This window comes from Lepus europaeus, chromosome 2 (assembly GCF_033115175.1).
Source record: "Lepus europaeus isolate LE1 chromosome 2, mLepTim1.pri, whole genome shotgun sequence".
Lineage (NCBI taxonomy): Eukaryota > Metazoa > Chordata > Mammalia > Lagomorpha > Leporidae > Lepus > Lepus europaeus.
The window spans coordinates 93832964-93855977 of NC_084828.1; the positions used below are offsets into that span (position 1 = coordinate 93832964).

Genomic DNA, 23014 nt, shown 5'->3' on the forward strand with positions numbered 1-23014 from the left:
GGGCGGCCACCTCACCCACTAAAGTGCTGTCCACTCCTCGTTCCACCAGGGCCTCCACTAGGTGGTCATCCAAGCTCCGTCCAGGGACTCTGGGGGGACCGTGTCACTGCTGGGCACAAGCTGAATCCCCTGATAGAGAGCCCACCGCCTCTGCATGGGACAGTCCTGCCCAAGGACCTTCTTGTCATCGCTCTTTCTTGTTTTTCACTTACATGTTTATTGCAGCACTATTGACAATAGCCAAGAAATGGGAACAGCTTAAGTTTCCAACTGAAGGCTGGTTAAAGAGAACATGGTGCATATACACAATGGGATACTACTCAGCCATTTAAAAGGATGAAATCTTGGCTTTTGTGACAGCACGGATGGAGCTGGAGGTCATTATGCTGGATGAAATGAACCAAGCATAGAAAGACAAACATCACATGAGCTCACGCATACGGGATATTTTTAAAAGAGCTGTCACAGAGCGTGAGAGTATAATGGTGGCTGATGGAGGTTGGGGAAAGTAGGGGAAGGAAAGCATGAGGAAAGGTTATTTAATGGGCCTCAGGTTATAGTTAGATAGTAATAAGAACTTCTGGTGTTCTGTCACACAGTACAGTGAGTACAAATCATGATAAGGCATTGCATGTTTTTCAAAGCTAGAATAAAACATCAGTATTTTAACCAGTAAAAACTAATGAATGAGGAGCTATATAAGCCTATCTTATTTGAACATTATACATTGTGTACATTTATTGAAGCATAGGAAATACCACAAAGCATGGACCATTTTTATGCATCAGTTAAAAGTAAATATTAAACTTTTTCAATTAATAAAGACGAAATAAGCTATCAAACAATAGTCAACAAACTGTTCTAACTTTTTCCAGGTCATTCTGAACTTCGCCTTTTTATTCTTTTTTTTTTTTTTTTTTTAAGATGTCTTTATTTATTTGAAAGGCAGAGTTACAGAGAGGCAGAGGCAGCAAGAGAGAGGTCTCCCATATGTAGTTCACTCCCCAGTTGGCCGCAATGGCCGGAACTGCGCCAATCTGAAGCCAGGAGCCAGGAGCTTCTTCCAGGTCTCCCACGCGGGTGCAGGGGCCCAAGGACTTGGGCCATCTTCTACTGCTTTCCCAGGCCATAGCAGAGAGCAGGATTGGAAGTGGAGCAGCACTCCATATGGGATGCCGGCACTGTAGGCGGCTTCTTTACCTGCTACACCACAGCGCCGGGCCTACCTTTTTATTCTATGCTTTAGTGTCTATATGTTAGTTTCCATTTGCAAACAAACAATATTTCAAATGCTTTGCTAGAAAGCCTGTGCCAAAGGAAAAGAGCTGAGGCTTCAGCCCCAGCCGCAGAATTAGGTACAGGTGCCAGGTGCCTGGGGAGCAATGTGTACTCACAACACAGAAGTAGACAGCAGAGGCTCCAGGCTGGGTGGCTGTACTGTGCAGGGAGACGTGTTTGGCCACTTTATTCAGTGAAACAGTGAGTCTTTGGTCCTGCTTTTTTCTCCGTATTTGAACGAATGTCTCTGATGAGCTGGGAACCCTGTCCACATTCTTGTTCGTACCATGGGAAATAGTCTGAGAAACTGGGTAAGTACAGTTGATAACAGAGCTGTCTCCTTCCTGCGCGTTCAGAGTAGAGGATGCTGCTCCACATCACCTCCCTGGCTCATCCACAGACTCTGCCAGGGCACCTGTCCTGACAATACATCTGGGTCCTGACAAACTTGATCAGTTGCTCCAGTGGTTCTGCATTAGAGTTTTTTCTGTGTAGTGATTTCTGGGAGAAAAAGAGTATGAAAGCCAAGTGAAATGACGCTCCTGAAACATCTAGTTTGCAGAAAACACAAAGCATGGGCCGGCGCCGTGGCGCACTGGGTTAATCCTCTGCCTGCTGCGCCAGCATCACATATGGGCGCCGGGTTCTAGTCCCGGTTGCTCCTCTTCCAGTCCAGCTCTCTGCTGTGGCCTGGGAGGGCAGCGGAGGATGGCCCAACTGCTTGGGCCCCTGCACCTGCGTGGGAGACCAGGAAGAAGCACCTGGCTCCTGGCTTCAGATTGGCATAGCTTTGGCCGTAGTGGCCATTTTGGGAGTGAACCAATGGAAGGAAGACCTTTCTCTCTTTCTCTCTCTCTCACTGTCTAACTCTGCCTGTCAAATTTAAAAAAAAAAAAAAAGAAAACACAAAGCAGTACAAAAGGCTGTGCAGAAGCCACTTGCCACTCAGCGCAATGGGTGGGGTTACAGCTGCAGCCCAGCTGCAGAGGACCTGGGAGCCCTGTGCCCCTGCTGCACAGAGGTAGGGGCCTGAGTCTTCCAGCTGGAAGGTCATGATGTGGAGAGTGCTACAGCACTCCTGAGAGTTAATTGTTGTCTTCAACCTTCCATGCTGTTTTGTCCTGAAGCTATGGAGAAAAGATGCACAGGGCTGCTCCCAGGATTCTGTCAGAACCACTGCAAGCTTGTCACAGTGGCAGAAAAATTGCAGCTCAGGGTAGCGCTGGCTCCCTCCTGGACACTCAGGGCTGAAGGACTCTGCTCCACCTGCCGCCCCCTCACCCACTGTTGGCCAAGTTATATGTGTCCTCTTCCTTTTCTTCTGTTTTTGTTGCTTTTCCTCCTCCCCCTCCCCTCCTCCTCCTCCCCCTCCCCCTCCCCTTCCTCCTTCTCCTCATCCTCCTCCAGCCATTGTGGCCATTTGGGGAATGAATAAGCGAATGGAAGATCTCTCTCTGTATTTCCCTATTTTCGGTAACCCTGCCTTTCCAATAAATAGGATAAATCTTTAGGGGCCGGGCATCGTGGCGTAGTGGGTTAAGTTGCCATTGCCACCTGCAACGCTGACATCCCATATGGGTGCTGGTTCGAGTCCTGGCTGCTCCATTTCCAATCCAGCTCCCTGCTAATGCACCTGGGAAGGCAATGGAAGATGGCCCAAGGGTTTGGGCCTCTACCACCCATGTGGGAGGCACAGAGTAAGCTCCTGGCTTTATCCTGGCCCAGCCTTGGCTGTTGCAGCCATCTGGCTATTGTGGCCATCTAGGGAGTGAACCAGCACATGGAAGATCTCTCTCTCTCTCTCTCTCTCTCTCAAATAAATAAATGAACGTTTTAAAAAATTACTGTGGCCGGCGCCGTGGCTCAACAGGCTAATCCTCCACCTTGCGGCACCGGCACACCAAGTTCTAGTCCCGGTCGGGGCGCCAGTTTCTGTCCCGGTTGCCCCTCTTCCAGTCCAGCTCTCTGCTATGGCCTGGGAGTGCAGTGGAGGATGGCCCAAGTGCTTGGGCCCTGCACCTCATGGGAGACCAGGATAAGCACCTGGCTCCTGCCTTCGGATCAGCATGGTGCACTGGCCGCAGCGGCCATTGGAGGGTGAACCAACGGCAAAGGAAGACCTTTCTCCCTGTCTCTCTCTCTCTGTGTCCACTCTGCCTGTAAAAATAAAATAAAATAAAATAAAAAATAAAAAATTACTGGGTAAATACATGAATGACTGAATGAATGAAATCGCCTTCTGACTCAGACTTCAGACAAGGGTTGGGAGTTTAGAAAACAAGCTTTAGGGGCCAGCATTGCGGCATAGCAGGTAAAGCCACTGCCTGTGACACGCATCCTATATGTGTGCTGGTTCAAGAACTGGCTGTTCTACTTCTAACGCAGCTCCCTGCTGATGTGCCTGGGAAAGCAGCAGAGGATGGCCCAAGTGCTTGTGCCCCTGCACCCACTTGGGAGACCTGAATGAAGCTCCTGGCTCCTAGCTTCAGCCTGGTCCAGCCCCGGCTGTTTCGGCCATTTGGGGAGTAAAGCAGTGGATGGAAGATGTCTCTCTCTATCTCTCCTTCTTTTTCTGTAGCTCTGCCTTTCAAATACATAAAAAATATATATTTAAAAAGAAAAAAAATAAGTAGGCTTAAAAAAGAAATCAAGCTTTATTTTTCCTAAAAGAAGGTCTATTTATTTACTTGAAACGCAGTCACAGAGAGAGGAAGAGAGGAGAGATTGATCTTCTATCTGCTGATTCAATCCCCAAATGGCTGCAATGGCCAGTGCTGAACCAGGCCAAAGCCAGGAACCAGGAGGTACATCTGGGTTTCCTACATGGGTGGCACATTAGCAGAGAGCTAGACCGGAAGTAGAGCAGCCAGGACTCGAACCAGTGTCCATAAGGGATGCCGGTGCCACAGGCAGTGCCTTAACTCGCTGAGCCACTACACAGACCCCTAAAATCAAGCTCTGGATGGGCAAGAGGCAACACTGCTGTTTCTCCTGGCCTAATTCTTCTGAGGTGCAAATCTGTGCGTGTGGGAACTTCGGAGGTTTGGGGAAACAAGACAACTACCCCCAGAGGCGGGATGGCAAGCTGCCAGCAGAGGCAGTCTTAACCTGCACCCTCCCTCGCTCCCCAGCAATACTCTTGGTAAAGGTTCACTGAGCTGGGCAGTGCTGTCCTGAGGCGTGAGTTCAAGTCCACTGTCTCGGTGCAGGCATTGTGGTGCAGCAGGCTGAGCTGTTGCCGGGGATGCTCGCATGCCAAGGTGCTGGTTCAAGTCCTGACTCCTCTGCTTCTGATCCAGCATTTTGCTAATGTGCCTGGGAGGCAGATGATGGCTAAAATATTTGGGTCCCTGTCAGCCATGTGAGAGACCCAGGTAGACTTCCTCCTCCTGGCTTCAGCCTGGCCCAGCCCTGGCTGTTGTAGGCATTTGGGGAATGGCAGATGGTCAATGGAAGTTCCCTTCCCTCCCCTCCTCTCCCCTCCCCTCCCCTCCCTTCCCCTCCCCTCTCTGTATGTGTGTGTGTGTGTCTCCCCCTCTGTCATTCTGCCTTTCAATAAATAAATACTTTTAAAAACTCCTGCCTCTTGGGCCAGACCAGAGGAAAAGCAGAGCCCACAGGCCAGCCTGGAGGTGGCTGAGGTGAACAGATGCCCTGGACGGGGATATCAGTGGCTTGGCTGTCCACACCACATGGAGATTAGAAAGCAGGGTCAATTTCACTCATAGAGGCACTGGATTTTTTCCCCTCATGACTGCAACTGATTCATGGTAAACATGTATTGGGCATCCATTGTGTGCCAAGCCCTGTGCGAGTCAGAGAGGGTCTCTCACCACTCAGCCTGGCAGCACCCTCTTCCCTGTCCACCTGCTCCTGTGGCCTGCTGGCCTGGCAACGGAGATACCCTAGTGCCTTCTCTCTATCTGCTCCTCTTTTTTTTGAGGTCAGCCAAGACTGATAGAAATTTTCCAAATGAAGTATATTAAGAGATTTAGGGGGCAGTAAGGAGAAATAAGATAAACATTAAGATAATCATACGGGGGCTGAGACTGTGGCTCGGCGGGGAAAGCCACCACCTACAGTGCCGGCATCACCTATGGGTGCCCATTCAAGTCCTGGCTACTCCCCTTTGGATCAGATAATTTACATGGGAAAGCAGTGGAGGATGGCATAAGGGCTTGGGCCCCTGTACCCATGTGGGAGACCCATAAGAAACTCCTGGCTCCTAGCTTCAGCATGGCTCAGCCCTGGTCGTTGAGGCCATTTGTGGAGTGAACCAGCAGATGGAAGATCTCTCTCTCTCCCTCTCTCTCAACCCTGCCTTTCAAATAAATATTTTTTTAAAGGGGGGAGGGTTGACGTTAAGGCCTAGTAGGTAAAACCCAATGCCAGTGTCCCATGTGGGCATGGGTTGAAGTCCCAGCTCCCCCACTTCTGATCCAGTTCCCTGCTAATGCACCTGGGAAAGCAGTGGAAGATGGCCCAAGTGCTTGGGCCCCTGCACCCATGTGGAAGACTTGGGGGTGGCTCCTGGCTCCTGGATTCAGCCTGGCCCAGCTCCAGCTGTTACAGCTATCTGGGGAGTGAACCAATGGATAGAAGATCTCTCTGCTTCTTCCTCTCTCTAACTCTGACTTTAAAATAAATAAGTAAATCATTTTTTTTACAAATCCATTTTTATTTCTTTACTTTTCAATAGTTTAAATCCTTGAGGGGTACAGCATCACACAGATTCTGTGTCCAGTGGCCTTCACAGGAAGGCTGCTTCGGAATTTGGCACGAACCATGCCAGTGTTTCTGTGAGCATTAGTTACCTTTCCCCAGATTACTGTGATTGTGTTAGGTTTGCTGCCAGGAGTCTCTGTGTTGTTCTTTGCTTTGTACACGTAAGCACACCTCTTGTCCAAGTAGAACTCAGTTTCATCCTGAGCATAAACACCTTCAATTTTAAGAGGCGCCATATGCTCCATTTGGTTCTGGATACCTCGCGTTTAGCCAGCAAAAAATGGCCTTGCACCACATCTTCCAGACATAGGTGCCTTCTAGAAGTCCTGTTCCCAGCAGGCCTCCACAGGCTCCAAGAGGGTGGAAAGAGCTAGTAAATCTTAAAAAAAGGAAGGAAGGAAGGAAGGAAGGAAGGAAGGAAGGAAGGAAGGAAGGAAGGAAGGAAGGAAGGAAGGAAGAAATAATAGAGAAAGAAAAAAGTGTATTCTTGTTGTGGCATAGTGGGTAAAGCCACTGCTTGCAACCTTGGCATCCCACATGAGCGCCTGCCTGTTCATGTGCCAGCTGCTCCACTTGCAATCTAGCTCCCTGCTAAAACAGCCTAAAACACTTTTAGGGTGGTCCAAGTGTTTGGGCCCCTGCCCAAATATGTAGACCTGGTTTCAGGTTCCCAATCCAAGCCCAGCCATTGTAGCCATCTGGGGAGCAAACCAACAGATGGAAGATCTATTTCTGTGTCTCTCCTTCTCTCTGTAGCTCTGCCTTTCAAATAAATAAACCTTTAAAAAAAAAAAAAGAAAAGAAAGTGATCCATATTATCTAGCCATCCCACCATATAGACATACTTCAAAGCAACATATAGTACCCAATATATACACATGATTTTTATTTTTCAATAGTTAAAGGTAAGAAAAACATATTGTCTGGGGCTGGCACTGTGGCTCAGTGGGTTAACGCCCTGGCCTGAAGCGCCAGCATCCCATATGGGTGCTGGTTTGAGACCCAGATGCTCCACTTCCAATCCAGCTCTCTGCTATGGCCTGGGAAAGCAGTAGAAGATGGCCCAAGTCCTTGGGCCCCTGCACCCGCGTGGGAGACCCGGAAGAAGCTCCTGGCTCTTGGCTTCAGATCGGCACAGCTCCAGCCATTGCAGCCAATTGAGGAGTGAACCATCAGATGAAAGACCTCCCTCTCTCTCTCTCTCTCTCTCTCTTCTCTCTGTGTAACTCTGACTTTCAAATAAATAAATAAATAAATATTTTTTAAAGAAAGAAAAACATAGGGGCTGGTGCTGTGGCGTAGCGGGTTAATGCCCTGGCCTGAAGTGCCGGCATCCCATATGGACGCCAGTTCTAGTCCGGGCTGCTCCACTTCTGATCCAACTCTCTTCTATGGCCTGGGAAAGCAGTAGAGGATGGCCTAAGTCCTTGGGCCCCTGCACCCATGTGAGAGACCTGGAAGAAGCTCCTTGGCTCCTGGCTTCAGCTCGGCACAGCTCTGGCCGTTGCGGCCAACTGGGGAGTAAACCATCAGATGGAAGATCTCTCTCTGTCTCTCTCTCTCTGCCTCTCCTCTCTCTGTGTAACTCTGACTTTCAAATAAATAAATCTTTATAAAAAAGAAAAACATATTGTCTATATTAGTAGTTTTAAAATAAGGGTTCTGGGGCTGGACCACCCACGTTGAACATTCTGCCACTTTAATAGCTTGTGATGAACTCTCTGGGCTTCAGTTTTCCCACCTGATGAGATGAGAGTCGTAGCCATCTCTTGGGGGCTATTTGATCATTGGATGACGTAACTCATGTTTGGCTTTATACTGTGCCATAGTAGGTGCTCCATGGTTGTTAACCAAGAACAGCAAACGCACAGTTCCCCATACTTTCCCTAGTCCCTCTGGCCCTCTTGCCTTTTGGCAAGCTGATCCCGCCACCTGAAATGCCTTCCCCTCACTCCTCACTCCCATTTAGGACTTAGCTTGAAAACCTGCCCTCAGCAGGTTGGGCTGCTCTCCCAGAAGCTCCATTGCCCCTTTGCAATGCAGCACTCCTCTAACGTAGGCGACTGTATTTTCCCTTTCCCGACAGTGGGAGCCTCACAAAGGCGGCTCTGCACCCTCCGCTCCCATCCCCTGCACCTAGCACAGGGCAGGCCCCGCCCCCGCTGTCCCTCAGCCCTGCTCAGATCTCCTCCACTTCCTGAAACCTGTCCTCTCCCTCCCTCTGCTGCCATCCTGCAGCCCCACCACCACCTGGGCCTCGGAAACCCTCCTTCCTACCCTGACCCCAAGTGCGGGACAGCCTGTACTGGCGGTCCCATCCTGCAGGCTGCTCCACTTATCTGTGTGGCCGCTGAGCAGCCTCTCCCTGGGTTTGCCTCAGCTTAGGCAACCTTTCCAACAGCACCTGGGGGCTTGTTCCATCTCTGCTCTCCTGTGCGTCTGGCCTCTGATAGGGATGGCACCTTTCCGGGGAACTGTCTCACATCCACGCTCTCCCCATGAGCAACTAAGACAGGACCTCTTTTTCCATTTCCCTGTGTTCCAGGCTCCCTAATTACTGCTCTGCCCCCTCATGTTTGGCCTGAGGGCTCATGCTTCATTTTTTTTTTTAAGACTTACTTTATTTATTTGAAAGGAAGAGAGAGAGAGAGAGAGAGAGACCTCAGGTTCACTCCCCAAATGGACACAATGGCCAGGACTAGGAACAAGCCGAAGCCAGGAACCCAGAACCGCAGCCAGGTCTACTATGTAGGTGCAGGAGCCCAAGCACTCAGGCCATCTTCCTCTGTTTTCCCAGGCACATTAGCAAGGAGCAGATTGGAAGTGGAGCAGCTGGGACTTGAACCCTGCACGCACATGAGATGTGGGCATTGTAGGCAGCAACTTAACCTGCTATGCCACAGTGCCGGCCCCTCATGGTTCATTTGCAGAAGGAGCAGAGCACAAGGCACTAACCAGAAGATGGCCACTGCCTGGACCTCCAGGGTCAGGGCTGATTCTGCCTGGGTGCCTGGATCCCTTGAAGGGGCCACCAGCCCATCCACAGTCTCTCCCCAGCCTCTAAGAGGGAGCTTCATTAAGAATGAGGCTGAGAGTGGAAAGGAAAAAGAAGAGGGGGTGGACAGGATCCCAGCTCAGAAGGGGTGGAAAGAGCAGGGCTGAGTGCTGGCTGCAGCAGCCTGCGTGCTCCCTGGATGGTCCCTGTGCGGCTCCCGCATGGACGTCCCCGGGAAAGGCCAAGCTTGTCTCCAGCTCCTAAGTGCTTCCCACCAGGGACAGGGATGCAATTGAGGGCTCAGGTGTTCAAGGAGTCAGGGATCTCCCCAGGGCGGTCTGATGACCGGGGCTACCATCAGGAGGATGGAGTGAATGGGGAAGGCTGAGAACCCTGGATCGCCCCTTTGATGACACCCCCGCCCCCAGCTCTCCTGAAACTCTGGCAACAGTGTGTGTGGGTGAGGCCCAAACCTCACTTCCCCAGGGCTCCCAGACTTCCCCTCAGGGGTCCCAGGAGAGGTTTTGTAGGGAAGCACTTTCCAAGCACTCATGGAAATTCTGCCAGCCACAGGGGACCTTTTTCCTAGGCAGGGGTCATTTCTCCTGAGGTGCAGCGGCGACTTGGGGGCGCGAGGGGGCGGTCTGCAGACACACACAGCTCCACAGGCTGAAGTGCCTGTGTGCCGAGGTTGTGGCCCCGCATACCCTCCGCACCCACAGCAAAAGCGGGGGGCTGGCACTGCCACGCTCTGAGGCTGACGGCCTCAGAGCGGAGACAAGTCGCTGCAGTGCCCGGGAGCCCCGCGTGGGGGCTTGGAGCGAGCGGGGGTTGAAGCTGGCTCGGGAGCTAAAGGAGCCTGCGGGATGGGGGAGTTTGCTGCAGGAATAAAGGAGCACTTGGCTGGTTTCTTGCGCGAGTTCTGCGCTGGGGCTGGCTGCAGCGCACTGCAGTGATGGAAGCCTCCTCAGGGCGGGGCTGGGGCTGGCTGTGTGCGGTGCAGCCGGGCAGCCGGGGCGCGGGGCCAGGGCGTGCAGGATGAGCGCCTCCGCTGCACTCGCAGGACGCCTGGCTCGCCGAAGGATGGAAAAGGTGGGACCTCGGGGGCCTCGGACCCGCACTGACCAGAGGCTGCGTGGCGGCGGGGAAGGACGCGGTCCCTGCACTGCGGAGCCGTGACTGGCTCCCGCGGCCCGGGCTGGCGCGGAGGCGGAACCGCGCCCGAAGGAGGGGGAGCGGCGCCCTCCGCAGCGGCAGGCGGGGCCGAGGCGGGCCGGCAGGGCGGCCTCTCGGCGCGGGGGCGGGACCACCGCCCGCCGGGTCCGCGCCCTAGCCGGGACTCACAGCTGCCGCTGCAGGAGTCCGCAGCCGGCGCCCCGCAGGTGCCGGGGCCGAGTGCAGCCCGGGGCGCGGGGACCGCACCATCGAACTCCGCGGAGGACGTGACGGTGAGGCGGGGGCTGCCCGAAGGGAGCGAGGGGGATCCCAAGACCCAGCCCGCGTGGAGACGGCGGCGCCTGCAGCAGCCCTCCCTCCCAGATGGGCTGTGCCAGGGTGGGGAGAGGTGCCCCGCATGGATTCCCCCTGCCCCGACACCGCTCCCGCTCTACCCCCGGAAGACCCTCCTCTGGCGCTTCCCTGGCTCGCTCCCTCCACCACCACCCTGGCCTGCAGCCCCTTTCAGCGCCCGGGTCCGACGAGGCACCCAGAGAGGAAGATCGAGGCCCTCCAGGTTGCGTCCCAACCCGCTCCCACTGTCCGCCACGGGCGAGAGGCGCCTGGGAGGACCTGGCCCTCGAAACCTCTGCCCCGCGCGCGCGGAGCATCGTCCAGCGCTCCACCCCACCCCACCCCCGCGCCGCTTCCGACAGCTGGCAGCCGCCGGGGCCCCGGGGGGGCCGGCAGGTACGGGGGTGGCGGCGAGGCCCGGGAGCGGGTGATGGAACAGCTGCGGCCGCTCCCCCAGCCCCCAAGCCCCGGAGGAGCGGGCGGCGGGACTGCCGGGCGCCCGGGGCGCCGGTTAATCATTAACCCTCGGCTCCCCGGGTCTCCGCGCTGCCGGCAGCCGCGTCCGCCCCAGCTTCCCAGGTAACGGGCAAGGATGCCCATCCGCGGTCCCCGGGCTCCCCTCCGCTTATCGCCCCCGCCACCTGTCGGCCTGGCGGAGCCCGGGGCTCAGTCTTGCGCCCCCTGCAGGCGCGCGTCCCGGCGCGGGAGTTAGACTCGCGGCAGGCCCTCCCCAGCTCGGCAAGCACCCGCTCCCGCAACGCCGGCCTCCTGGCACCATGCCTGGCCTGTACTGCCCCTCCAGCTGGACGCCGCTGCCTCTCACCGACTCCTGCGTCCGGGCCTGCGCCAACGGCCCCTGCCTCAGCCTACGGGCTCGGCTCACCTACCACAACCCGCAGCCGCAGCCGGTGGACGGTGAGGCCGGGGCGCAGGCGCCGGGAGTGGGGAGCTTGTGTGCCCCGCGCGCTCCGACGCTGCTTCCCGCCCGCCGCCCCCCGCAGGCGTGTTCGTGTACCCGCTGGCCGAGGCCGAGGTGGTGTCGGGCTTCGAGGCCGAGGCGGCAGGACGGCGCGTCTCCTTCCAGCTGCAGAGCCGGCGCCGCTCGCAGCCCGCCTGCTGCCGCGCGCTGGGCCCCGGGCTGGGCGCCTTCACGCCCCGCCGCTGCGCGCAGGGTGAGTCCCGCGCGCCCGCACCGCGCGCCTGCAGGCCAGCCGCAGCTCAGGTCCCTGCACTCGCTCTCCCCGCATTGATCTTGTCATTCACTCATTGATTCATCTTTTCATTCAACAGTCGTAGACTGGGCATCCGGCCGACCTAGTGCTGGGGAAATGTGACCTAGGTGTGGCCTGAGGTCGCAGGCAGGGAGAGGGACACAGCAGGCAGCACAGGTGCCTATACTGCCCAGATGACCATAGTCCCTGCCGCGTGCTGCCAAGGGAGCACCTCCGCGGCTGTCCCCCCACTTTCCGGATACAGACCTCCTCTCGAATCCCCGTGTGGACCCCGGCTCCTGAATCAAGTACAGACTCCTCTAGCAGACAAGGCCCTCCCTCCTATTCCATCCCTTGAGCCCCTTCCCGCACCTGGTGCCGCACTGGCCACACTGACAGGTCCTTTTGCACCTCCCTTCCCTGTCTTCCCATCTCTGAGAAGAAAATTGGTACCTGTCCTTTAAGAGCCATTCGAATGTCATTCGTTGGGAACCCCTGCCTGACCCCTCCCCAACACACAATGGCTAATTGCACTGCTGCAGTGCGCTCCAGCCTTTTGTGCTACCTTCTTGCAGCCTCACTAGGGGGTCTGCATGTCTGGGTCTCCCGCTGGAGCTTGGCAGCATCTCCTAGGGAACCTAGCAGGAAGGGACCCTGTGAGGGCTGGGGGAGGGGATGGAAACCCAGCCCCCCGCCAGGTTCTGTGGCTTGCACTTCATCCTTTTATTTATTCATCCATACATTCTTTTGATTCCTGCCCATGGGATTTACCATCTGAGTAAGAAGGACAGAATCAGAGAGTTGGCATAAAGCCAGCAGGTGGTTCAGAGCCATAGTGAGTTCTGGGCCAAGGGCCAGGAATATTCCAGAAGGAGACAGAGGCAGCATTTGACTAAAAGGAAGGCTAGGGCTTGGTGAAATGGAGAGTAGAGGCAGTGGTATAAACCAAGGTTTGTAAGTAGATTATATTGGGTAACACAATACTTCCTGTGTGTAGTGATTTATAGTCTACAACGCCCTGTCACTGGTGTCCCTCTTTGAATCCAGTGAAGTCAGTAATGCAAGTGCTAACTCTCTTTCCCTCTTTCATAGGTGAGGAAAATAATAGCAACCTGTTTAGATGCTGGGAGCCTTGTATACATTATTTTATTTATTCTGTGCCACAATGTTTGAGGTATGGTTCTTATGATCCCCACTCTATGGATAAGGAGGCAGGAGTTACCAAAGGACATCCTTAGAAGTCACAGAGCTGGGACAGAAACACCTGACACTGTGCTGTCGCCGCGGATCCTGCCTCCCCCAAGCCTGGGTGGGCTGGGAGGAAAGCCCCTTTCTCCCTCCTTTCCTTTCCTCCCATATTTTTCTTCCCTTCATTTATACAGCAAGGATTTCTCAAAATGAGTCTTGTAGAGGAGTGAGGCACAGTAAGAGCTGTGAAGGCGGGCTGGCGCAGGGCCACATGCGTGGGTCCACACCTGGGCATCATCCCTGTAGCACTAGCAGGGACTGCTGCGGCTCCCCCAGCCTCCTTCCCAGGACACTTGTGTCTAAAGGAAGCGGTTGCTTGGAATAGAGCTGCAGCGCTGTGTGCCCTAAGCTCCTCCTGGAGGCCCCCTTGGTGGGCGCCCTCGATGAGTCATGAGCAGGGACCTATGTCACGGGGAGCTGTGCAGCCCCAAGGCAGAGTCCTTTTTTTTTTTTTAATATTTATTTGAAAGTCAGAGTTACACAGAGAGAGAAAGAGAGAGAGAGAGAGAGAGAGAGAGAGAGAGAGAGAGAGAGAGAGAGATCTTCCATCCGCTGGTTCACTCCCCAATTGGCTACAACAGTTGGAGCTGTGCCGATCCAAAACCAGGAGCAGGACCTTCTTCCGGGTCTCCCACACAGGTGCAGGGGCCCAAGGACTTGCACCATCTTCTACTGCTTTCCCAGACCACAGCAAAGAGTTGGATCGGAAGTGGAGCATCTGGGTCTCAAACTGGCGCCCATATGGGATGCCAGCACTGCAGGCGACGGCTTTACCCATTATGCCACAGCACCGGCTCCAAGGCAGAGTTTTTTAGGAAAAAATGGTGTCCACGGATTGAATGGGAAGGGGCAGGCAGCGGCAGAGGGACACAGAAGTCCTTGGGGGTGGAGTCGCCCCCTGTCCCTCCGCTGTCCACCAGCAGAGGCAGCCGGGTCCTTCCACCAACCGCCTTTCCTACCATCGCTCACCTCATGCCCCATCAGCTTAGCGCCCACCGGCCTCTCCCAGCCTCCCGGAGTCAGTGCCCGCCTGCATCTCCCACCTCCCCTGTCTCCTCTGCTTCCAGCTTCCTCTGACCCCGTTTCTCACTCATCATAGGTCATCTTGTCCTGGATCTGGCCCAGGCCCGCTCTACGCTGGTGCTGCCCACGGGCCTTATAGCTGCAGCTGGCACCATGACAGTGACCCTGTGCAGCAGCCGGGAGCTGCCCTCAAGGCCTGATGGGGTACTGCACGTGGCCCTGCCCACCGTGCTCACCCCGCTGGTCCCGCCGGGCCTGCCAGGGCCTCCCAGGCCTCCGGGGCTCTGTGACGACAGGTTGGGCCTATGGTGATTCTCTTCGTCCCTTCCTCGGCTTCTCTGGGTCTAGTGCGGGTGAGGGGGCTTCGGCAGGGTGAGCAAGGGCTGGGGCCGGTCAGCCAGAGGGCCCGGGGGCCTGGATGGTGGTCCAGTGACCCTGCTCGTGCTGCCTTCCAGCCCCACCAGCTGCTTCGGGGTGGGCAGCCCCCAGGAGGAAGGGCTGGCCTGGGAGGAGCCGGCTGCCCCTCGAGATGTGTTCTCGGGCCCTGCCCGCTGCCCTGCTCCCTACACCTTCTCCTTCGAGATGCTGGTGACGGGGCCGTGCCTGCTTGCAGGTGGGTGCCTCTGGCCTCACCTGCTTCATGCGCCCCCCTCTCCCAGGACAGCTGACTGGGAAAGAGTTTGAGGCTCAGGGAGGGGAGGGGCCTGGGACAAGAAGAAGACAGGGACCTAAGCCTTAGGAACCCCCAGCCCAATAGTAGGAACATCCCCTGGCCACTTTATCAGGGGAATTTGTGTTTCCCACCCTGCCTGCCAGGGGGACCCGGCCACATGGTGCCCTGGACTTCCCTTGGATAAGAAGTGGGGACAGGGTGCTGGGTCTGCGACTGGTTAGCTTCTACCTCTTTGACCAGCCAGACACAGATCTGGGGACTGACTTCCACGAAAGCAGGGAGGTCTCACCCCATCCCTCTGAGCCCGTGGATCAGACTGAGAGCTGAGCGCAGTCAGCCGGGACCCCCGCCCACAGCCGGTGTCATGTGAGAGGGTGGGGTTTGTGCTCTTAGTCCTGGCATGGGGTAGGGGGACCGTCACCTCTCCCTGTCTCTGTGCCCCCCAGGCCTGGAGAGCCCCTCTCATGCCCTGCGGGCAGACGCCCCCCCTCATGCCAGTTCTGCAGCCACCATCTGTGTCACCCTGGCAGAGGGCCACAGCTGTGACCGGGCCTTGGAGATCCTGCTGCATCCCAGTGGTGAGAGACTGCCCAGGCCAATTCCGATCCACTTCAGAACAGCGGGTGGCAGTTGTCGAGGGATGTGTGGGAGGGCACACCAGAGGCAGCGAGGGATGTGTGGGAGGGCACCCTGGGGTGCAAGGGTCCTCCCAGGACGGTGGGACTGGGCAAGCGGTGCCCTGAGAGTGGTGTCCCTTCCTGTCAGAGCCCCACCAGCCCCACCTGATGCTGGAGTCCGGCAGCCTGAGCGCAGCGGAATACGAGGCCCAGGTGAGGGCCCGCCGGGATTTCCAGAGGCTGCAGCGGAGGGACAGCGATGGGGACCGGCAGGTACAGCTGCCTGGGGCCCAGGCCCAGCGCCTGGCTTCATTATTGACTGTGTTTGTGCATAAGGGACCGGCGAGCGTGGGTGGGGACCTGCTTTCTCTCTCCATAGCTGCCACCCCACATCCCAGAGGACAGAGGAGGCTTGGCACAGGAGGGCCCCGTGTGTGTCTCTCTGGCCGCGTCTCAGAGGATGGAGGCAGCCACCTGCCCCTGCCCTTCTGCAAATGACTCCCAGAAGGAGAAAGCCCGCGAGGCCGGGTCCTGCTGCTCCCCTCCCCCAGGGGACAGAGGTGCCCTAGCCGTGGCCCTGGTTGATGTGGGGCTCCCGTGCGCAGGTGTGGTTCCTGCAGCGACGCTTCCACAAGGACATCCTGCTAAACCCAGTGCTGGTGCTGAGCTTCTGCCCGGACCTGAGCGCCAAGCCTGGCCACCTGGGCACAGCGACTCGGGAGCTCCTCTTCCTGCTGGATGGCAGCAGCGCGGCGCACAAGGTCTGTGGGGGCACAGTGTGGGCAGGCCGGGGGCAGAGGGGGCGGCGCGGCCAAGCCAGGGATCTCCATGCGGCAGCTCCACAGGCAGGCCCCAACCCCAGACATACACACTTTCTCATCGACTCACACACACATGCCTCTCCCAGGTCCCACGGGCCTTTCCCACACAGAGTGACCCTCGGTCACCCCGATCACAGAGACCCCAAGCATCTCTGCACCTCCAGAGGCCCCGGAACAGACGTCTCACACACAGTTCCTCGCACTCCCAGGAGCTCGTGGTGCAGGCTATTCCCCCCCCTCCCCCCCAATGCAGCCCTCTCACGTCTTGTCCAGCCCCTCATTGTAATCGCAGCCTGGAGGAGGCAGCAATCCCCTGCTCTCCGCCAGTGTCCGCGGGGCCTGCCTCACTAGCTGCCTCCCTGGCTCTCCCCAGGACGCCATTGTTTTGGCTGTGAAGTCTCTCCCACCCCAGACGCTGGTCAACTTGGCCATGTTCGGGACCTCGGTGCAGCCGCTCTTCTTAGAGAGCCGGCCTTGCAGTGATGTGAGTGTGGCCCATGGACCTGGGGGCTTCGTGGGGCTGCCCCAGCCCAGTGTGGCCCAGTGTGGCCCAGCCATGCCTTTTCTCCACAGGACACCGTGCAGCTGCTCTGTGACACTATCGAGACCCTGCAGGCTGCGAGTGGCCCCCCGGACGTGCTGGCTGCACTGCACTGGGCCATGGGGCAGCCCCAGCACAGGGCCCACCCTCGGCAGCTATTCCTGCTCACCGCGGCCTCGCCCATGGCCACCACTGCCCACCAAACCCTGGAGCTCATGAGGTGGCACAGGGGGGCAGCCAGGTATGGGGTGGGCAGAGCCAGGTGCCTGAGACTTCCCCTCCCAGCAAGGGGCTCCTGACGGTCACACCTGCCTCCCTTTCCCTGCCAGGTGCTTCTCCTTTGGCCTGGGGCCCGCCTGCCACCAGCTGCTCCGGGGTCTGTCTGCCCTCAGCAGGGGCCAGGCCTACTTCCCGAAGCCTGGGGAGAGGCTGCAGCCCATGGTGAGTTTGGGCCTGGACCCTGTCCCCTACTCCTGGAAGTACACATCGAGACTGAAACCCTGGTTATGGAGTCTCCAGGCCCCCTCCCCAGAATTCCTTCCCACTCCAAACCCTCCCCTCCCTGAGATGCCAGTCAGCGGAAGAGCTGCCGGTGCAGCTGCAGGTTTGGGCACACAGCGTCTGCCCACCCCCAAATCTTACTCCCTTTTGTCCCGAGGCTGTGCCTCACCCTTACAGCCTTGCTCCATCCATGTAGCCAGCTCAGGCCAGGAGACAGTCTAAGCCCTAAGATGGAACACGTTCAGCCCTGTTGCTTGCCCTGTTGTTCCTTGTCCCGACCTTAGCTCAACCCTGGTCCCCCTGGACCTGGGGGCCCAGGGGATTGAGTCGGAAGCGTGGCCTTCCTGCTCTGTCACCGTGTGACACCTCTTCCTCTGCCCTGGCCCCCCTCTCACCACTCCCCACAGCTGGTGCAGGCCCTGCGGAAGGCCCTGGAGCCCGCTCTGAGTGACATCTCTGTGGACTGGTTTGTGCCTGATGCCGTGGAGGCGCTGCTGACGCCCCGAGAGATCCCGGCACTCTACCCCGGGGACCAGCTACTTGGTTATTGCTCGCTTTTCAGGGTGGACGGCTTCCGGCCCCGCCCACCAGGGGTAGGCCTGGGCTGGGTGCTGCTGTTGGTGGGCCTGGATGTCTCCCATCCCCTGGGCCTCTCTGCCAAGCTCCCCCACGGTGTCCCCTAGGGCTGCACAGGGGTCGCACAGCTCCCCCAGGCAGCTCCACCCTGCCCTGCGGGGAGTCTTCCACTGAGTTGTCTTGAACAGTGTGGCCCTTGGCTTTCCCAAAGGTCGCTGAAGCACCTGGCCACAGGAACAGCTCCAGCATTTGCTGTGAGCTTTCTGTCAATGCTTGCCGCTCACTACTTCTCACAGTGCCCCGTGGCAAGCTCCCTCCAGCGCGTTTCCTGGGGTACTCAGTGAGACTTGAGCACAAGGCGGGCACCGACCGGCCCCCGCCTCTGCCACCAGCTCGCCGCGTGCTGCGGGCCAGCCACCAGGCCTCTCCAAGCCCAGTTCCTCATGGGGAAATGACGTTGCTCGGGGGTTGTTGTCGTCAGAGGGGCCCCTGGCAGGATGGATCCCTGGTGCTCAGTGCAAGTTCAAGAACTAGGTTTTGGTTTTAAGAAAAGCTGTGAGGATGGCCCAAGTCCTTGGGCCCTGCACCCCATGGGAGACCAGGAGAAGCACCTGGCTCCTGCCTTCAGATCAACGTGGTGCACCGGCCACAGCGCGCCGGCCGCAGCGGCCATTGGAGGGTGAACCAACGGCAAAAAGGAAGACCTTTCTCTCTGTCTCTCTCTCTCTCTCTCTCACTGTCCAATCTGCTTGTCCAAAAAAAAAAAAAAAAAAAGCTGTCTCTCGGTGGCACTGAGCTCGAGGGCTGACACAGACTGCCTCTCTGCCGAACCTAGAGCTATCCATCTGTCCGGCTAGCGTGTTTGCTCATCCCCCTTCCTTAGCGCTGGGCTTTCTTTTCTGCTGTAGCAGCTTTATCGCTCCCTGCTTGTGCCACCTGAAAATCCTGTTTGGAAAGAGGTGGTGTGTATAGCAACAATCAATTTTTTATCCCATGATATTCTCCCAGGGCCAGGAGCCTGGCTGGCAGAGCTTGGGCGGCTCGGTGTTCCCATCCCCGGAGGAGGCACCATCTGCTACCAGCCCTGGCACCGAGCCCACTGGCACCTCTGAGCCACTGAGGACAGGCACCGCATCAGCAGAGCTGTCCAGCCCATGGGCTGCAGGGGACTCAGAGTTGAGTGAGTGCCGGGGATATGTGTGTGTGTGTGTGGCTGTGTTGGAGGACTGGGCAGTGGAAGGGGTCAGGGCTAGGACCATTCCCTCGCCTCCCAGCAGGTACTGATGCTCTGACAGACCCAGTCACGGACCCTGGACCCAACCCCTGCTCAGACACGGCCATATGGCGCCGCATCTTCCAGTCCTCATACATCAGGGAGCAGTATGTGCTCACCCACTGCTCTGCAAGCCCTGAGCCGGGCCCCAGCTCCACGGGCAGCAGCGAGTCCCCAGGCTCCCAGGGCCCTGGCTCCCCCGAGGGCAGTGCTCTTCTGGAACCCCCTTCTCAGCAGGGCTACCGCAGCCTGGCCTGGGGAGAACCTGCAGGCTCCCGCTCCTGCCCCCTCCCTGCACCCCCCCAGACTCCATTCAAGGTGAGTCGGCCCATTCACCCACTGTGTATCCAGCAAATGCTTATTTACCACCTGCTGTGCGCCAGAGTGCAATGTTTATTATGAAGTCTAGCTAGAGAGACTGATGGATGTCTCTACAATGATGACAGCATGCAACAATCAGTGATGGGGACACGGTATCATGGGGTGCAGTCAGGGTAACTCTGAGCCAGGAAAGAGCGAAACATTCCGGGAGTAGGAGTTGATAGCCAGGCAAAGAGGGAGGAGGTAAACAGAGAAACAAGTAACAGCTTCAAGTGGGAAGTAGGGATTGGAGTGAGATGACCCCGGGAAGGGGGGCAGAGCTTGGCCTGCTTCCGGAGGGTGGGGAGCAGACACCCAGGGTTTCACAGCAGGGCCATGTGGCCAGCGGCGTCTGTAGGACAGCCAAGTTGCTCTCCTTTCCTGGATCAGTAGCTCCCACATTTCACAAGCAGGTGGTGGCTTTGAGTACTGAGGTGCTAGGCCATCGGCACAGAGCAGCTCTGGCAGGCCGAAGCCTCTCATCCCCTCCAAGCCGGGCAAACCCAGCCACCCACCGACCACGGCGGCATCCCTCGCTGGGTGCAGCACCAGATGGGCCAGGCCTGGAACCAGGCCAACAGCTGGGACAGGGCCTGGATGACTCAGGTAAGAGTTGGAGGGGGGCCAGGTTTTGGACACCAGGGAAGCCTTGTGGAGGTGGAGCCCAAGGTACCACAGCCGTGGCCCTTCTCTCCCCAGGGAACCTGCTCTCCCCAGCCCCCATGGACTGGGACATGTTGATGGAACCACCCTTCTTATTCACCGCCGCGCCCCCCAGTGGGGAGTCAGCGGCCCCAGCAGTGCCACCACCTCCCCAGGTTCCGCACTGCCATGTGGTGATCCGGGCCCTATGTGGAGAGCAGCCCATGTGCTGGGAAGTGGGTGTTGGGCTGGAGACACTGTGGGGGTCTGAGGATGGCTCACAGCCACCATCACCCCCTGGAAGAGAAGCTGCTTGGGACCAAGGACTCCATAGACTGACCGCAGCCTCCGTGGTCCGTGATAATGAGCAGCTGGCTCTCCGAGAGGCAGAGACCACGGCTGACCGGGGTGAGTTAGCAGCAGGCTGTCAGGGCTGGGGGGTGAGGGGGGTACATGGGGTGCAAAGTGGCAGAGGTAGAGGTCTGTGCTTTTGATCTTTTTTAAAAAGATTTATTTATTGATTTGAAAGAGCAACAGCAAGACAGGGAGAGACAGAGACAGAGAGATCTTCTATCCACTAGTTCACTCCTCAGATGCCTGCAACAGCCAGGTTTGATTCAGGCTGAAGCCAGGAACCAAGAACTCCATCTGGGTCTCCCATATGGGTGGCAGAGGCCTAAGCACGTGGGCCACCTTCTGCTGCCTTCCCATTAGCAGGGATGCTGGACCAGAAGCAGAGTAGCCAGAGTGGAACCAATGCTCCTATATGGGATGCTGCAACACCAGTTCCTTGTTGCTTTTTATACCTCACTTCATTAACAAAGGGTCTGAGCTGGCTCACCATTTTCACAAGACAAAAACTTAAGTAGTGCAGAGGGGAAAAATGAAAATAAAAGGCAGCAGAGAACGAGGTTATATTCCAGACGCATGCCGTGAGGTTACATTTCCTTGAAAGCATGGGACGCAAGACTGGCAAGCTTCCTGGCAGCCAACATGGTGCCCACAACATAAAAACATATCTTTGTCACTTAGGAAAAGATGACTAAAACGGTAAGCTGACATTTCAGTTCCTCAGGTGCCCTGGCCACACCTGAAGTGTGACTGGCAGCTGCCATACTGGATCATGTGGATACAGGACATTTCCGTCCTCACAGAAAGTTCTACTGGACAGTGCTGCAGGGACTGGAGGAAAAGGCACCAGCCAATGCTTCCTCTGGGTGCTGTCCACGCGGCTGAATTTCTGGGTTTCCAAGGAACCCTAGTCCTGCTGTGGGTTGAAGGTTTAGCCTGACCGTGTGTCAATGTAGGAGTGGGGTGCTGAGCTGTTCTGGGCCTCAGAAGGCACTTCTCTCTGTTCCAGAAGGGACACCGAGAGAAACTGGGGGAAGCACTGCTGTTCCCCTCCATGAAGCCCTCCACAGAGGTGGGTGGAGGGACTCCAGCAGGCTACCCCTTGGTTTCACAGTTCATGCTCGGAGGTCCTGGCTTCGAGCCCTTCAGACAAGCAAGGTCAGCTCTGCACCCTCCTGCTTCACCTGCCCCGTAGCTGTGGATGCTACCACCAGAGAGGTCCTACCTGAGGCCCTGCAGGTGCAGAGCTCAGGTAGGGGCCCTTCCTGGTGACCTCTAGGTGCGGCGCGCACTGCGTTGGCCATCTTTCAGACAAACCTCAGTCCTGCCTCTTGTGTTCCTGCAGAGCCGCCCGAGCCCCCCGGTGCCCTTTCTGCCTCTCAAGGCCATCTCACTGCAGCTCCGCTGTACACAGGCATCCCCTCGAACGGTAAAAGTCAGCGTGGGCAGTGAGGCGTGCCCGAGGCACAGAGGCCGCCTGCTAGCGCAGGTGGGTCTCACCACGGGACCTCATGGGGCCTCTCCGGCAGGTGCCTGCAACTCAGACCAAAACGGCAACGCCAAGGCTGCTTTGAGAGACCCCGCATCCCCTACTGGAGGTCCTCGCCGCCTGCCCCCACAGCCTCCCTCTAGGCTCAGCTTGGGCCGCCGGCGCGGACTCCGCAGTCCTTCCCCAGGCCACGCCTGTGAGGCCAGCAGTGAAGGCAGCGACCACGACTACCTGCCCCTGGTGAGGACTCGGGAGGTGGAGGGCGTCGTTGCCAGGGCCAGGGCGCTGTCTCAGCTCGCTTCTCCCCCCACCTCCTCTCTCCTCAGGTGCGGCTGCAGGAGGCGCCGGGGTCCTTCCGCCTGGACGCGCCCTTCTGCGCGGCGGTGCACATACCGCAGGAGCGCCTGTGCAGAGCCTCGCCCTTCGCAGTGCACCGCGCCAGCCTCAGCCCCACCTCGGCCTCGTCTCCCTGGGCACTTCTGGGCCCTGGTGTTGGCCAGGGAGACAGCGCCACAGCATCCTGCAGCCCATCCCCCAGCTCGGGCTCTGAGGGGCCAGGCCAGGTGGACAGTGGGCGAGGCTCAGACACTGAAACCTCTGAGGGGGCAGGAGGGCTGGGTGGTGCTGACCTGCGGGGCCGCACCTGGGCCACGGCTGTGGCCCTTGCGTGGCTAGAGCATCGCTGTGCCGCCGCTTTCACCGAGTGGGAACTGACGGCGGCCAAGGCTGATTGCTGGCTGCGGGCCCAGCACCTGCCAGATGGCCTTGATCTGGCAGCCCTTAAAGCCGCCGCCAGGGGGCTCTTCTTGCTGCTGCGCCACTGGGACCAGAACCTGCAGCTACACCTACTGTGTTACAGCCCCGCCAATGTGTGAAAGCTGCCTGCTCCTTGGGCTGGCTCCCCCAGCAACACGCTCAAGTCACTGCCGCCCAGCGCTGGCCTCTCCGTGCGGGAAAGGGGTAGGCTGGCTCCAGCCGGTCCCCCACTGCTTCTCATTCCCTCCCCAGAATCCTCGTGCCCCCACAAGAAGTGCCTGCCGGTGCTCTCTCCCTCTTCCCACCCCAAACCCTTTGGCCGTGTGCTCTGAGCTCTGTGCAGCACAGTGGAAGGGGAGAGACCCACAGTTCCTAATTCCTATGCAATAAAGTGCCTCTTAGGACTTCCAGAGTGAGTCTTTATC

General features: G+C 57.6%; 1 protein-coding gene and 1 pseudogene across 3 annotated transcripts; one reads left to right on the forward strand and one right to left on the reverse strand.

Annotated features, from left to right (window-relative positions):
* Window positions 1–5978: 5978 nt before the first annotated feature.
* On the reverse strand, window positions 5979–6311 carry LOC133748689 (large ribosomal subunit protein eL33-like; annotated as a pseudogene).
* Window positions 6312–11283: 4972 nt separating this feature from the next.
* VWA5B2 (von Willebrand factor A domain containing 5B2) lies at window positions 11284–22988 on the forward strand. 3 transcript variants are annotated; one of them, XM_062210572.1, is made up of 19 exons: window positions 11284–11422; window positions 11509–11679; window positions 14066–14285; window positions 14445–14602; window positions 15109–15240; window positions 15428–15552; window positions 15885–16040; window positions 16474–16584; window positions 16674–16882; window positions 16971–17082; window positions 17550–17735; window positions 18727–18898; window positions 18993–19309; window positions 19765–19957; window positions 20051–20401; window positions 21459–21596; window positions 21690–21773; window positions 21874–22073; window positions 22160–22988. In XM_062210572.1, exons 1-19 carry the CDS (start codon window positions 11284–11286, stop codon window positions 22706–22708), a joined length of 3723 nt encoding a protein of 1240 aa, XP_062066556.1. In that variant the 3' UTR covers window positions 22709–22988. The 3 variants fall into 3 exon arrangements, with proteins under 3 accessions (XP_062066556.1, XP_062066565.1, XP_062066574.1); XM_062210581.1 differs by having other exon boundaries at window positions 21690–21750; window positions 21815–22073; XM_062210590.1 differs by having other exon boundaries at window positions 18996–19309; window positions 21690–21750; window positions 21815–22073.
* Window positions 22989–23014: the final 26 nt, after the last annotated feature.

Coding starts and splice junctions, on each gene's coding strand:
- VWA5B2 (XM_062210581.1), top strand. CDS start 11,284: ATGCCTGGCCTGTACTGCCCCTCCAGCTGGACGCCGCTGCCTCTCACC. Junction 14,603..15,108: donor GGGGCCGTGCCTGCTTGCAG/GTGGGTGCCTCT, acceptor TGTGCCCCCCAG/GCCTGGAGAGCCCCTCTCAT. Junction 16,585..16,673: donor AGAGCCGGCCTTGCAGTGAT/GTGAGTGTGGCC, acceptor TTTTCTCCACAG/GACACCGTGCAGCTGCTCTG.